Source organism: Streptopelia decaocto (genome assembly GCF_964273445.1).
Source record: "Streptopelia decaocto genome assembly, chromosome: 11".
NCBI lineage: Eukaryota > Metazoa > Chordata > Aves > Columbiformes > Columbidae > Streptopelia > Streptopelia decaocto.
The window spans coordinates 6,071,125-6,086,748 of NC_138666.1; the positions used below are offsets into that span (position 1 = coordinate 6,071,125).

General features: G+C 46.6%; 1 protein-coding gene across 1 annotated transcript in view; it reads right to left on the bottom strand.

Moving 5' to 3' along the window:
* The window catches only part of SPG7 (SPG7 matrix AAA peptidase subunit, paraplegin), a 29,353-nt gene extending 13,871 nt beyond the window's left edge, over positions 1-15,482 (bottom strand). Inside the window, exons 1-9 of the mRNA XM_082062982.1 lie at positions 15,124-15,482; positions 13,349-13,451; positions 11,900-11,989; positions 6,984-7,234; positions 6,297-6,436; positions 5,249-5,351; positions 3,618-3,743; positions 3,141-3,303; positions 2,221-2,394 (exon numbers count right to left, since the gene is read on the bottom strand). Coding sequence (XP_081919108.1) covers positions 2,221-2,394; positions 3,141-3,303; positions 3,618-3,743; positions 5,249-5,351; positions 6,297-6,436; positions 6,984-7,234; positions 11,900-11,989; positions 13,349-13,451; positions 15,124-15,255 — 1,282 coding nt within the window. The 5' untranslated portion in view covers positions 15,256-15,482. The remainder of the gene's footprint in view (positions 1-2,220; positions 2,395-3,140; positions 3,304-3,617; positions 3,744-5,248; positions 5,352-6,296; positions 6,437-6,983; positions 7,235-11,899; positions 11,990-13,348; positions 13,452-15,123) is intronic.
* Positions 15,483-15,624: the final 142 nt, after the last annotated feature.

A 15,624-nucleotide genomic window follows, 5' to 3' on the forward strand; every position in this document is an offset into this window, starting at 1 on the left:
TTCGGTGTTTGTTTCGTAACACACTCAGTTAGATAACGTTTCAGTAACATGCACAAGATCACTGCTCCTGAGTCCAAGCCAACAGCAAGTCCATGTTTCCTGGACCCGCCTGCCCGTCCTTGCCACCTGTCTCCCATCTGACATTGTAAACTCCCTGGGCTATTTTTTTTAGTGTGTGCTTGATGAAGTACATAGGAAAATGAAGGACCAAGTGCGTGATCTGCATGAGACGCGAATAAATAATTATACTATATAGATTTAAAAATAAACTAGGCAGCACACAGTAAACAAAGGACTATTAACGTACATATTGAGGATAATATTTACCTTTTAAACTCACTTTTTGATAGAGTTGTACCCTATTTTCTGAATTGATACCAAGAATATACTCTAAAAACAATGTCTAATTTCTACAGACTGGAAGAAACAGACATTTTCATTTTTAGTATAGAGATGTGGATTGTACTGACTGCACACTCCTGTACAGACAGATGGATCTCCATTTAATTCAGTGTTAACTTGTTGCCAGCTCATCCTACAACTGTCAGGGGGAAAAAAAACCCAACCAAGCCAGGATCCCTGCTCTGTGTGTTACTACTGGCCTTTTCTGTCAAGACCATCTACAATACTATACAGATACAGCTGTAAATAGTTATATTCACTCCAAGTGTATTCATGTGCTTGGCCAAGTTGCCTGAGTTAGTGCATGTGCAAACTCCCAGGGAACTGCACGCATGTATTTCAGGTGATTTCTGGTATCACGCAGCGTTGTGTGTTTCAAGCAGATTTTTGTCTGGTTGTTTAGGATCCAGAGCTCATTAGGCCCCTGCACTGAAGCAGAGGGATATTTGGAGGGTCCCTGTATCGCAGGACCACTCCACCCTGTGTGTGCCGTGCTGTCGTTCTGCTTACAACATCTCCTCCTTCTGCAATGAGGGCAGAGATCCAGAATCACAGATCATCTTGCATGCAGCATGGAAGAACACCTACCCGCTGCTGAAAACATTTTTACAAGTCCCAGCTTCTCTCCCAGCAAAGGCAGGGCTGACCCCAGGCAATGTGCGGAAGGCAGCCTTGCTGCTGCGCTGCAGGCCGTGCTCTGCTTCCGCGGGGCTGCGCCCTCGCTTCACTGCAAACATGCCGTAAAAAAAACGAGCAGGAGAAAGGGAGATGCTTTTAGCGCGTGATAGCTTTTAACTTTTCATATGAAGAGTGTGATGAGACAACAAGTGTCACAGTTACAGCTAAGGGGAAAGGCAGCTCTGTCCCATGGAACAGCAGACGGATACAGACACTCCCTGGCAGGCAGGTTGTTAGTTTTCCCTTCCCCTGCTCTGCAATAAGATTTAGCAACAGAAACATTGCAAGTTGAGTCAGTGCTGCAGGCTCCGACAGAGTTATGACTAAGAATAGCCAAAGGATGATTCTTTTTGGCACTTGGGTGAAAGTGTCTGAGAAACAGGCTGATTCCAGGTATAGCACAGCCAGAAACCATCCAGAACGCGGTATCAAACAACAGCCTGTTTGCAAAGCTCCTCTCTCTCAGTTTAGATAGGGATCCTGTGCTCAGGCAGAGTGTGAGAGTAAGTCAAAGGATGGGAGCATTGATATAGCACATTGCTTATGTCCCTCTGGGACAACTAAACTTTAAACTTTAACAGGCTTTAAAACCACTACCTGTCTTAGATGTAATACAGCAAATATCCAACAACATTTAACAGCCAGCTAGATCTGAAGGTTACCCTCTACCGACAGCAGTGCCCTCGTCACCAATTCATTTTCTTTTGTTTCCTTAGTACAGTAAATAATTCTTCTCCAACTGCCAGTGGGAAAACACACTCCTGCACTGAAGCCATTTACTACGCTAAGAGTCTTTGGGGTTGCTGCCCTCTGCCAGCCACGATCTCTAATGCACATTTTCTGTTTATTTGATTAGCAGGTGGATGCTCACATGCCTGTTGGTGCAAATTCACTCTCTTCTGACTCAGGGTCTTCAGTAGTAACAACACCAGTTGGCTCCAGGGTTTTAAAATGTACTAGATTTAGCCCCAAACCCTTAAAAGCCTATTTAAATATCTAAATTTCAATGCAATGGTAATTACTTCAGCAAGAATAGAACACTAAAGAGGCACAGGGAGTTCAAGCAGGAAAAAGATGTATAACAGCTTGGATCTCAAAGACAACAAGGGCCCAGCTGCTGAAAGGCAGAGAAATACTGACCATCCATTTCTACCAGCAGCTGGTTTAAGGTCTGCTCCTCCTCAGCATTGGCAAAACCAGATATATTGGTTGAGCGCTTCTTGCCCACAGCATCGATTTCGTCGATGTACACGATGCAGGGAGCGCGAGCCTGGGCTTCTCTGAAGAGGCTCCGCACTCGGGCAGCTCCAAGACCTGTAGGGAAGAGAAGATTAAATAAGCCTCATAGCTAAAATTGTCAGTACAGTGTAGAACAGCCCCCAGCATGACACCGGACACCAAGGCAAACCCTCAGTTTGTGACAGTCCCTCTCTCAAAGGGGCACAAAGAAATTGCCAGAGAACTCCTAATTTAGTCCCTAGGTGTGCTGGCTTTGCACTGGGTTCCCAAAACTGCAGGGACTTCTCCAGCTGCTGAAAGAGGAGCTCGGCTCCCGGCTTCTAACACTAACTCTTGCTCCTTCCACAGGTCGAAAGCCGAAATACTCAGCATTTTCCTGCACAATGACCCTTGTTGGGTCTCAAGAGATCTAGGAGAAAGGAAGAAAGGGAGGAAGATGGAAATCCCAAGGCACAAAGGAGCCATACTTTCCCCATCAGCAGGGATTCGTAGAAAATCCAGCAGCATTCTCATGTAAGGAAGGAATCCTCAGGCAGTGGCTTTCACAAGAGGCACAGGGAAGTCAGAGACAGTGGTTTGAGGTGAAACACCATGGCTGCATGCTGTCAGAAAGAAACTATCAACTTGGAGGGCATGCATTTTAGGTACCACGGAATTAAGTACTCTCCACCCCTGAAAACCTTCTATATTTTTGTTAGAAAGAACCAACTCATCCTTCCCACACAGAGACAGGCTTAAACTCTATGCTTTGCAAGGGGCCTGGCCAGCACCCTCCAGCTCCACAGCACACCAGGTAACCCCCACACTCCTCCTGCGCTTACCTCCTATCACCTCCACAAACTCTGAGCCTGCCATGGCCAAGAACGGCACTTGTGCTTCTGTAGCCACGGCTTTCGCCAACAACGTCTTTCCGCAGCCCGGCGGTCCCAGTAACAAGGCACCCTTGGGCACTTTAGCCCCGAGCTGAAGGTAGCGATCAGGGCTCTGCAAGAACACCATGCTCTGTCAGATCCCCAGCTCACATGAAGCATCTGCACAAGAATACGACCTCCCAGAGCTTCCCAATACTGTTTGTAGCCTGAGCAACTCGGAGCTGCTAATGGCAGCAGCTACACCTGCATTCCAGTTAAGGAACTGGAAATACAGAGATTGAGTCACACTGATCACTGTCAGCTTATCTAAACAGAGGCTGCTCAGTATCATGAAGGATGAAGAACAGAACATACCCTCCTCCCCAGAACAGCCACCTATCCCAGAAAATGGATAGCAAGCACTTATTTTGTTCGACTTCTAAATACCTTCAAATAGTCCACAAATTCTTTGACTTCCATTTTCGCCTCATGCATTCCTGCTACGTCCTTGAAGCTGATCCCTTTGCCAGATTTCCCATCCACGATGGTGAAACGAGCCATTTTCAGCTGGTTCTGTGGAAGACAGCACAAGTACTGAAGACATGCTCTGACTCCAGACAAGGCGACAGGCTGGAAAGGCTGTTTGCTCTACTTTGGGAGATAGCACAGCACAGGTATAAGCTGCCCCTAACGAAAACCACTGGAATGCCCACTGATGCATTGGTGTTTTACTAACTTTTGCTTTGGAAACACTTCACAGCTGGATCGTTGACTCAAAACTTTATCCACATGTTGCTGGGAAGAGATGGAATAAACCTGCAGCAACAGTCTCAACACAATCCAGCTCACACTCCATGTGGACCAGGCAGGGATATTTATTAAAAATGTGTAGAATGGCCCAAACCTTATTTGGGATCTTCTCCCCAATTTTTAAATGCTCTGATTCTTAAAACACATGGAATAAGTATAATTTTGAGGAATATGTATGGATGGTAAATAATTGTCCGTGGTAAATAATTACCAATATTGTCTTGTAAACGCACATAAACACACACTTTGCACCACTGTCTGATGCTGCCACTGGTTTCTACTGCAACACAACCCAGGACAGAAATACAGGTTCCCAAATTTAACAGCCACCACATTTCGGTCTCCTGGTGTGTGTTAAGCCACAGTGACAGTGCAAACAAGAATTTATTTAAATGCCTTACTTGTAACTCCTCATTACGTTCTGCTGCAAAAAGCTACTTGGGATTTTTTTTGTCCTTTGAGAAGAAAATTTGTAACTTAGGCCTCAGAAACATCAGCTTATCCAACTGAAGAGTTAAACATGCAGGGCCTGGCTGTCCTCACTTACGCAAGGACAGAATTGAGTCCTCAAGGCCCTCATTACTCAACACTTTAAAATATTTTTCTCCTCTGAGCAGCTGCATCCCTTTGTGTAAAGAGAATCCCAAGGCCAGAAGAGAATCACAGAGGAGACTGAATGGGAAATCTGACAAGGGACCGAATTCACCGTATTTTCATCCCCAAATCCCTGCGGTCAATGGCAGCGCACCCCGGGCTGATTTCTGCAGAGTTCCATCAGCTGATCCACGCAAGGGTGGAATTGGGGAGGCGGAGATTTGACTGATGTTGCAAGTGAGGCATGTGGCATGAGCAGAACAGGCCAACACATAATGAAATCCAGAATCTGAACATATTTTATAAATTGAGAACTCATTTTGCAGAAAGCAGCAATTCCTACTTCTGGCTGTATGGGAGGCATAGTGGCAGGAGCCAGTGAAAAACACCATCTGCAGCTGCAACTCATTAGCAAGCTTTGAAAATAGCAGAGCAAACAGGACTGCAAATTCACCCAGCTCAGCCCTTCCTGCCACCGGGGAGAGCAGGAGCCTCCGCCACGGCCGGGTACTGCACAATCCACAGATGCAAGATGTGTCAAGACTGAAGAGTCCTTGGCACCAATTAGTTCTCATTCTGCATTGATTTTGCTGGGGAAAAGGGAGGAGATGAGGCCAGCAGAACACAGGACTACCCACAGGCTGCAAAACAACCTCAAGATCCAGGATACTCACAAAGGCGTTGAATCCTCCCACCCGGCTCGCAACCCTGATGAGGCGGAAGATGCTCCACAACATGGACACAGCCACAAGCGTCACTATCAGGGAAATGATGTCACTGAAAGGACAAAAGCAAGACAGGTACAAATTGAAATGCTTGGCCATAACTTGGCAAATACAACTCAAGATAACTTATTCAGTATTTTAAAGATCCCAACATTTGTACTGTGGAGCCCATAAATCCTGTTTTGCAGAAACAAGCTGCTGGTCTTAACAAAAGGGCAAATAAGCCACCTCAGCAGCAAATGACCACAGAACACTCGTACATCACATGAAAGCACAGAATAAAGCCCAGCCAGTGATCTGCAGTCTTTTGGCAGATCTTCCCTCTTCTCATTCATAATAACTCATTTCGGAATTAAAAGCTCTGAGCTTTTTTTTTTTTTTTAAGCAAACGATCTTGGTTTCAGGTAACAGAACAGGGCTGGAAGTCTGACACAAGCACTCCTCTCACGGGGATTTTGTACACGAGCATCAAAGCGGCTCGGGTCGGTATGTGGCGCAGTGGGAGCACGCGGGCTGCCCTCTGATCCGCAGCGGCTGGAGACACGGCCAGGACGAGGTGTTTATTTCTACAGACTGAACCAGCACCACAGACCTTCCTCAGAGCGTTTTGACGGGTGAGGCTCACGCAGCACCCGGCTGGAGCAGCACTTGTTGAGTCAGGGTTTCTACCCCACTCTGCACTTGAATAATTGATTATAAGGACAAAAAGTGCTCAGTTCTGCAAGAACGCAGATTTTCCTCAGACTTGCTGACACTGACCCAAAACACTTCAGTCTGCTGCATGCTGCAGTTCCACATACCTTCTTGGGACCCTCACTTTTCAAACATTAAGGCACATCTAGAGCATGTCTATTTCTGAAAAATAGGGTAAGTGCTCCAAAACCGAGACCACTTTTTTGTTCTATATTTATAATAACATCTAGTTGAAATGGACTTTCCAAGTGAGGGATGTTGTCACCGATATAAGATCAACAATCAGCATAAATTTCTATCATACTTTCCATAAAAGCCAGGATGTTTGTAGGAAACAGGGATTCTCTCTCTCTCATCAATATTCAGCTCATCCTCCACAGCTCTCAGCTTCTCTTCAAATTTGTCAATGTTTGCCACCCGCATTGTGTACAACAGGGTAACGTTCTGGGGACATGAAATCAAAAGCAGCATTTAAGTACCGTAGTGTGAGAATACAGCAACAAGTGCACAGCATGGACACATCAGATAAAAATTAGCTTTACGTTACACCCCTTGATGCTGCACCCATGAACTCAGGAACAGGGAACTGGTACTAGGGCTCCAAAGGAACCTGGGGACACCCCCAGGCTTTTCAGCATCTTACAAAAGCAGAAAAGCCAAAAACTATGTCTCAGCTCTTTAGAGAAAAGGAGATGCAACATACAAGACTGAGCTGGCAGGAAAAACTACTGAGTTTTTCCAGCTTTTTAGACATACATATGATTTTCTTCCAGGCCATTATTAATTACTGTTACAACTTAAAGTAAAGGTCTTAGTTTACAGACTGATACAAGTAACAGAAGTCCCCAGAACTTCAAATACAAGAAAGAGAAAAATTAATGAAGAGCAAATTTACCAGCTATAGTTTTACCAAACATATATATTCGTTAATTCAGTTCCTCTCAACAGTATAATCTAAGATCATCTGCTGCAATCGTAGAAAGTCACTCACAACTTGTCCATGTGGAGATCCCCCCGGGTGCAGATAAATTTCCACAATGTCGCTCTCCGGCACCACTTCGATCCTCTGCACCTCCCCCTTGGCCAGCATCTCGTTCACAAAGTAGTTCCAGGAAATGTTGGTCCCTTCTCTGTTCTCACCGACCATGAAGCGAAACATGAGCACGATGAAGGTGATGATGAGGAGAGCCCGTAAGCGCTCAAGATGCATTTGATTTTCCCTTTTCCTGCGCTTCTCTTCCTCTTTAAAAAAATAGAGGGGGGAAAAAAAAAAGATACGAACATGTAATTGCAGAGCTTTCTGACCCAAAGAAGGGACAATTTAATGACAAACAGACACATAACAGAATTGTTAAAGTTTGTGGGGGTTTGTTTGTTGCATGTTTGGTACTCTCGAAGGTGCAGGCGTGGTGCCCAACCTGTGCTGCATGGGCAATTTTCTGGTGTGGCTCACAAAGGAGGTTGTGGGACTTGCCCAAGGTTACACAAGCGAGTCAGTTTTTTTACATCGCATGAGATTCCCAGACCTTTCCAGGCTGTCAGACCACAGGCCCTGAGCTGTACAGGCAAACAGGCCCAAAGTCCAGCTATGGAAGTACAAGCGCTCAGATCTACCCTTAAATTTGCCTTCTTTCAGGCAACTGTTTGCATCCTGCTGGCCAACAGAAAACCGGCGTGCATCACACAGCTGCGGCTCTTTGCAGCTGCTCCCCAGTGCCCCAAAGCCAGGCGGTGAGGCACTGAGCACACAGAAGACGATGCAGGATCGTCACCTCTTTCGCTCTAATTGCTGCACCAGTAAAAAAGAAGAATTGAAGCACCAGCGGGCCCAAGAAAGCCCCTCGCTTCCACGAGTTACTGATTGCATACAAAGGCAGACAGCGATCTCAGACGTATTTCGAAAAGCCCTGATCGGTAGTTCCTGTTTTAAGGCAGTTTAATCCTGGTCCAGGAGACTTCAGATGTGCACAGTCCACTAGACCCACCACAATCCCACCAAATGTCACTCTGTGCTAAAACAAGAGAATCTCACTTGCCTAATATGGATACAGACCAAATAAAGCCATCGGACCCTTGTTGTTAAAAATCGGATTCAAGACTGACTATAGCCCATTTGTGTATAACATGCTTCTACGCTGCTGAGTCCTCAGGCTGTTGCTGACACACCCACTGGAAAATATGAGTAAAACTAGTCCGAGCGTCACTGGCAAATCGCACAGCACAGTGTTATGAGAGAGAATTGCTTCCTGGGGAGCTCCCGACCCGCTGGCACCCTGGGATCACAAGGCCAACAACGTTTCTGCTGCCTCAGAAAACATCTGCATTTGCAGTGAATCCGAAACAGCACAGGAGACAAGATCTGCAACTCACCTATGCGTATGAATACACTGCAAATCAATCCCACTGTCTCAACAAAATTGCACAGATTTTCTGCCATGCTACACAACCAACCTCCCGTTTGCAAAGGTTTGCTAAGTTGTCCACATTAAGGATGTGCCTCAAAGAGGGATTCCATGCCAGATGTGCCTTCCCCGCCTTTGCTGACATACTGGAATGATGACATGAGAAGAAGGGATGGTTTACTTCAAGTATTTGGTACCAAACCTTTTTTGTCTTTCCAGACTCCCAACATTTTTGCACTGCACAGGCAAATTTAAAATTCTGTGGTCTGCAAAGGGCTGTCACAGCACAGTTCAACGGCAACCGCTAGAGTTTTGGTTGTTACGATGACAACAAATGTCTCCTTCTCTTTCCAGTCATATGTGGATGTTCTTGATATATAATTTAGCATTTGTTCCTGATATACAATTTAACATCAATGGCGGCATGGCATACATAAATACTATTCTACACCCAGAAATAAATTAATTCTGTGCCCCTGGACTGCTGGCGCATCTGCTTCCTGCAGCCCAGATTAGATTTATTTGCAAATTCCTAACAAATGTTCTGACACCAGCATTTATCACCGGCCATCAATTAGACTCTACGCACACTGCCACAAAACCAGGGGACAAACATATGACCCAGTCAGATGCTAAAAAAAGTGCTCTGTCCTTCAGCTACACAGCATCATTTGTCACTCCTTTCCTCACTCTGCTCCACATTTAACAGGAAAGGCTTGTTCCTAAATAGAAACAATGCAGCTTTTCAGATAAGATCATAATTCCAAAGGACAGTGACAAGCTCAGACGCTGCGTCCAGCCCATTGATGCCATCGCCTCACTTCTGTTATCTGCTAGATCCAGCTTCATTAGAACAAAGCAATTCATCAAAGTTGCAGGATGACACCCACTATAGTCTTAGTAAAGAAAATTAGAATATAGTATGATAGAGGCTTTAGTCTGGGCAATATCCTGAAAAGCTGAACAAGTTGTAAAAGAAAGATGCTGTGGGGAAAATAAACTACTCTGGCAAAGCAAATACTGACAGAAAGTCCATCTATCGCTACACAAGTTCCTTGGAGACATCAGAGTCAACTCTTGCTAAAGCACTTTCCTGTGTTCAATTTCAGACAAAGTGAGGATGCATATAATATGTTCTACAGCACACAACTGAGGATATGGTCACAACAAGATCACTGCAGGGTAAGCACTGGCCATTAGATATCCAGGCACAACCAGCCTCTCCAGTTTCCAGGAATTAGATTTGCCTAGGACCTTTAACCTACAGCTGAATAATTTCAGCAAAAATAGAAAAATTCTAGAAGGCAACACAAAACTTTACTCTGCATTTAATTAAGGAAAAAATCAATCTATTTCTAAGCTTATGTAAAGTATGACTGTCTTTACAGTGTAACATTCACATTGCACCAGAAGCTACCCCACAATATTTGGTAAATTAGAACCAGTAACTGGATGCGACACTCACAGGCAACAGCTGTGGGAACATTTCCAGCTTTTTCGTCTCAAAAAGCCTCCGTGAAGCAATGATTTGCCATTAACCCCACGTCTGAACTCTCTGATTAAAACCTTGCAAGGGCTGCAGTGACAGTTTGAAGAGTTCTTTTTAATAATTACTGCAGAGACAAGGATTCCCCTGGAGATGGGGGGTAGCGTTCCACCTCCCAAAGCCAAGCTGCCCATTAATCACGGGAGAGCAGCGGCCGCCGCACACGGCGCGTTGCTGCTGGCTGGTTTAACAGCTGCACCGCTGCTCCGCGGCGCTGCCTCGTCACCCCGCGCGGCCTCGCGGACGCCGACAGCCCAACCTCTCTGCTCCCACCTCCTCAGCAAGGACCCCACGATACCTGCACTCGCATCCCATTTAACAAGGGGACATTCAACGACGACTTCAACCCATTTAAATGGATCAAACCGGCCAAGCTCTTCCCTCAAATAACTGCAATGACTTGAGCCAGGCTAAAAGTCAGTGGCAGCTGACAGCTTTTACTTCCAAAGTCAGTCAGTCCAAGACGATTCAACCACTGTGTTTAAGCGCAGCAAAGGAAAAGCCAAGCTATTGTATCACTTGATGATACCTAGGTAGAAGTTTAACATGCAATTTATAAAATTATATCATAACCTGTGTGACTTAAGCATGATGTTAAGTGCTTCCCAAGGCCTGGAGCCCTTCATCCCCAGGTTTATTCCTGACTCAAAGGGCCAGGAAACGAGCAGCAGAGCAGACAGACACAAACTCGCTCAAGGCATCACCAGTCCCTGCAAGCACCAACTAATGTCACAAAATGAAGAAAACGCTCCGGTCTGCTACGCTTCTGCAAGCACTACTGCCAAGACACAAGAATGAGACCCTCACCTGGGCCATTTCTGACACCCTTTCTTAATTCGCTCCACCAGGCCAGCAGATCCAGGCCAAGCCATCAACTCTGGGACCTCACAGCTCAAAATCCACACCGGAGTCTGAAAACTGCCTTATCCAGAGCCCAGATCTTTGCACGCACTTCAGTTCTTGGGAGGCATGTACTCACAAACAAGCACGGGATTTTCTTCACAGAAGAGTCAAGTTACAATTTTTAAATGGAATGCAGCTGTTGTCAATCTACAAACAGCAGAAAGCTGATGACAATACCAAGGACCGACTACAAATCTGCTCGTATTTGAAAGATGTTTGGTGAAAAATCTACCAGTAGAAGATAATGGTGCCTCCCACAGGGACCAGAACACTGCCTGGCAGAAGTTGCACAAGGGTTTTGTCTAATACACTGAAGTTATTCCCCTGCAGCCCCCTCCATTAGTTTCATTAAATTTCCAACCCAGTTAAGCTTAAGGTACTTCTCAACATCACGTGGCACACCACGCATATCCCTGGTTCCAGAACACATTTAGTGAGAGAAAACTCATTTTCAGAATGTCCTGTACAGCAGGATGCCTGGGGCTTAGGTGGTACAAGACACGTAAAAAACAGAAGCTAGAGAGACTGACTTAAAAACAGAAAAATTCTGAGCAAGTGCCATTAGTAAGACAGCTAAGAACTCTATTTTTAACTTTAAGTTCTGAAAATCTCTAGGAGTAGAGAGACATCCAGAGTGAAGGTAAATGAAATATAAGGAAAAAACAGAATCCATCTTAAGCTGAATTTATTTAATACAAGTTTACTGAGTCAAAACAGTCTGCAACAAAACGTCCACAGCAAAACTCAATTAATACTTTTCCCCTTTGTAAGGCTGCAAAACTAAGGCAAACACCAACAAAATTATTTGCACAGGATGAAAAGTGGCACAGAAAGAGAATCAGCTTCATGATCTGTCTTAAACCTTAATATTCCATCATCTAAACCAAAACTAACCCTTTCAACTTGTTCTCAGCCACAGGCTCGCAGAGGTGGGAAGGTGCATGGACAAGTTTGCAACACCCACCATAGACAGAAGCATTAAGGTGGCTCTTCCAGGCTGAACACCCTCACCCCCCACAGACAGTTTCATTAAACACCTTTTTGGCTCGTACATACCCTCGTCCTCTTGCGGAGATTTTCTTTTGGATCGTCCATTCTTCTGGTTACTCCTCCAAGAACCTGAAGTACTAAACCAGTAAGTGCTACCTGCAGGTAAGCGGAGTTCAAGAGTTATTACCAGCAGACGATGGTAAGGATGGCAAAAACACACAGGAGCTCCAAATCACAGAATGTCAGGGATTGGAGGGGACCTTGAAAGATCATCCAGTCCAATCCCCCTGTCAGAGCAGGAGCACCTAGATGAGGTTACACAGCAGAGCAAGCGAAGCTCCACAGGCACCTGAGCACAGCGTCGTTCTGTGCCAGGGAACGGGACAGCACCGGGGGAGCAGTGGTGGGACAGGCTCCTTCCAGAATATTTTTTTGACAATCCAATCAAAATATGGCTTTTTTTCAGAGATTATTTTAATGGAGCAAATAAAATAATTTGGAGAAGTTTCTTCAGTGCTGAAACATACATGTTTCCCAAGGCATAACCATAGCTAACACTGGTGTGGTCAGGTAAGAGCAGCCTCCCAACAGGAACTGTAAATGCTTATTAAAAGCAATATATGTACTGAGTTAAATGCTGATTTCTCAGTAAATGCTGTTAGGATACTCTAATAAGAACCAAGAAAGTAAGGCTACAACCAGCAAGACTCATAGCTGCTGCTACAAAACAATAAGCAAAGGCTTTTTCCACCAGGAAAATGCAGAAAGCTCAGAAAACAAGTGACCTGACAGCAGCAGCTTCCATCTCCCATGGTCTTTCATGGGGCTCCAGAAAGAGGAGTGAGCCCAGAAACTGGGCTGCTTGTCCACTGCGAGTTCTACTAGAGCGTTTGCTGCCTTTTGAAAGATTATGCATATATTTTTAACTTAAAAAAGAAACTTCTTAAAAGTAAAGCAGCCCAAGCTCCCCAGGCCCACACTGGCCAGAACAGCCATGACCAGTTTTGTTCAAACCTCAAAGACATTGGCAAATTCATCTTCCCAATCTGAAGGCAGCAGCAACAAGAATAATTGCCTTTGTTTTACCCTTCTGTGCTTCTGCTCTAATTCAGAATAGATTCTCTAACACACGCGTTTAACTTTCTCCAACGCAAAGCTTTCAGCAAGGTCAGATGGTGTGATTTCTCACGAAGGTGCACAACATTTTCATCTCAGGGTTTGGTAATGAGGCAGAGAAAGATTCTCCACTTTCAAATTGCAGTTTTTCAATTAGCTTGCAGGTCTAATGACTTGCTAATGTGCTTACTTAATCATGCTGAGCTCCTTGTGGAAAGGTGCCATTGTTCACCCCTGTCACCAAACCAAAACTTAGAACCCCTGCAAAATGCACACAGCTTCCAAAGCCAAGAACAGAACAGCTTGATTTCAGTTAGAGGAACGCAGGCAGTGAGGGTAGGGAAGAATCAGTACTCTTCATAAGACCTTTTCCTTTCCTCTGCGTGTTTCAGGACTCACCTAAGAGATTCCAAAGCCGGAGTGGATCTCGAATTACATGTTGTTTCACCAGGACTCCACTGAGACCCTGACGTGTGGGGGAAAGTGTTTGTGACAGAAGGCTCTGAGGAAGAAAATAAAGAAAAAAAAATGACAACTATGGGAAAAATACTGTGACTATTTAACCTTTCTGTAGGCCAAAAAACTCACATTTCTAAATGTGAAAACATTATGGGTAAGTTGAAGGACCAGCAGTTGGGAAACCTGAATATTACGCCTTGATGTGCTGTGGACTTGCCATGTGACTTTGAAGATGTTGTTTATAACCCAGTTTAAAGAAAACACATGCATAAATAGAAACATATTCTCAAAACACTTGAAAATGGTATCTTTTTTTTTTCCCTCCCTGTTCTTCATTATAAAGATATGTTACAAATCTGCTTAAAATGTACAGATACCCTCCCACAAAAGGAAATCTTCAGGACTTCTGCTCTGTAACAGCTGCAGGGCAGTAAGGACAACAGGGCTCTTTCCCCAGGGAGTCATCCTGCAGCTGATATTCCCATTTAAAGGCAACTTCACAACACGTGAACCAACATTTACTTACTAATTCATATTCTCACTGAATGCAAGTCTTGCCCATTCTCCAACACGTGGTTCTGACTCGCCAACCCTCTACAAATCCCTGTGCCGCAAACCAGACGGGCACTGTCAGGGCTGAAATCCCTCACCCTTCCTTCTGGGTTTGCAGAGCAGCAACACAACTGCTGGGGCTGGCTCAGGGTCACCCCTTGGGATCAAGACTTGCTAGAACAGAACAGCTCAGACTGGTTTAAATGGATCACAGAAAAACCTGGCACAATTCACAGATGAGCCTCATAATTGTTCTTCCTCCTCCACCTACTTGGATGGCCAGTGCTTTTACACTGCACTGAAGAGAAATACAAAAAAAAGTCTTAAACCATATTGGAGGCCTTGTTTAAACAAAGCGTTGCCTGGACTTGATGATCTTGAGGGTCTTTTCCAACCACAATGATTCTATGACTCTGCAAAAGGGGCATGTTGGCGAGCCCTGCGACACCATCAGCACAGCAAGATGAGAACATCTTGGCGCACACCTCCATGGTGGGTGCATGTAACACAGGCAAGGCAGAAAAAAACCCAGCCTTTAATCAATGTTTTCTGGCTTATGCCAGCCTAGTTATTCTCTTCATATATTTCTCTTCATATATATTTCATTCTCTTCATATTCTCTTCAGTGCTGTCACACAGCACTGAAGTGACCAACCTGCGGGCTGGTCTCACCTGAGCCACCTTAGAACCACAGGGCAGTTTGTGTTGAAGGGACGTTCCCAGCTCCCCCAGTGCCCCCCCTGCCATGAGCAGGGACATCTTCACCAGCTCAGGTTGCTCAGAGCCCGTCCAGCCTGGCCTGGGATGTCTCCAGGGATGGTTCATCCACCACCTCTCTGGGAACCTGGGCCAGGCTCTCACCACCCTCAGGGGCAACAATTTCTTCCTTCCCATGTCCAGCCTGAATGTCCCCTCTTCTAGTTTAAAACCGTCACTAGTTGGCCTGTTATAACACACCCTGCTAAAATTACGCTGTGTCAGGGAATTTAATCGCTGTTTTCTATGTGTTTCTCTCCCCTTCTCGAAGCAAGAGCCCAGGCGATCGCGATGCTCTGAGCGCTGACCCGCCCCCCCGCCCTCCGTCTCCTGCGGGCGCTCCCGGGGCCCGCTGCCCGCTCGGGGACGCTGCAGAGGGGCCGGGGAGAGGCCCCGGCAGCCGTTACCTGCAGGCCGCGTCCTGCGCCGAGGGAACCGCCGCCGGGCCACGGGCGGGCCCAGGCCGGGACTGGCCGCAGGCCGGGCCTCCGCCAGCAGCTGCAGCGTCCCCGGAGCAGCAGCAGCTGCTGCAGCGCCATGACCCGCTCCGCCTGGAGGCCTCTGAGGGGCGGCGACAGCTACCGACCGCCGAGGGGCCGCGGAGGGGCCCGCGCCAACGGGCCGCCGCGTTCGCCGCCGCGCCGGGAGCTGGAGGCCTCAGCGAGGACGGAAGTGTCCGGTGAAGAGCGAGCGGCCATCTTGGAAAGGGGCCGGCAGCCGCGGGACTGCCATGCCTCAAGATGGCGGGCGCAACCGTCGGGGGCGGGGCGGGGCCAACGGCCGCGCGGGGGCTGCTGGGCCGGCCGCGCGGTTACCGTGGCAACGGGGAATCCCGGCACCCGCGGCCCCGAGACCCGGCCCAGCCAGGGGCCACAGCCCGGCCAGGCCCTGCCAGCACCGCACAGCCC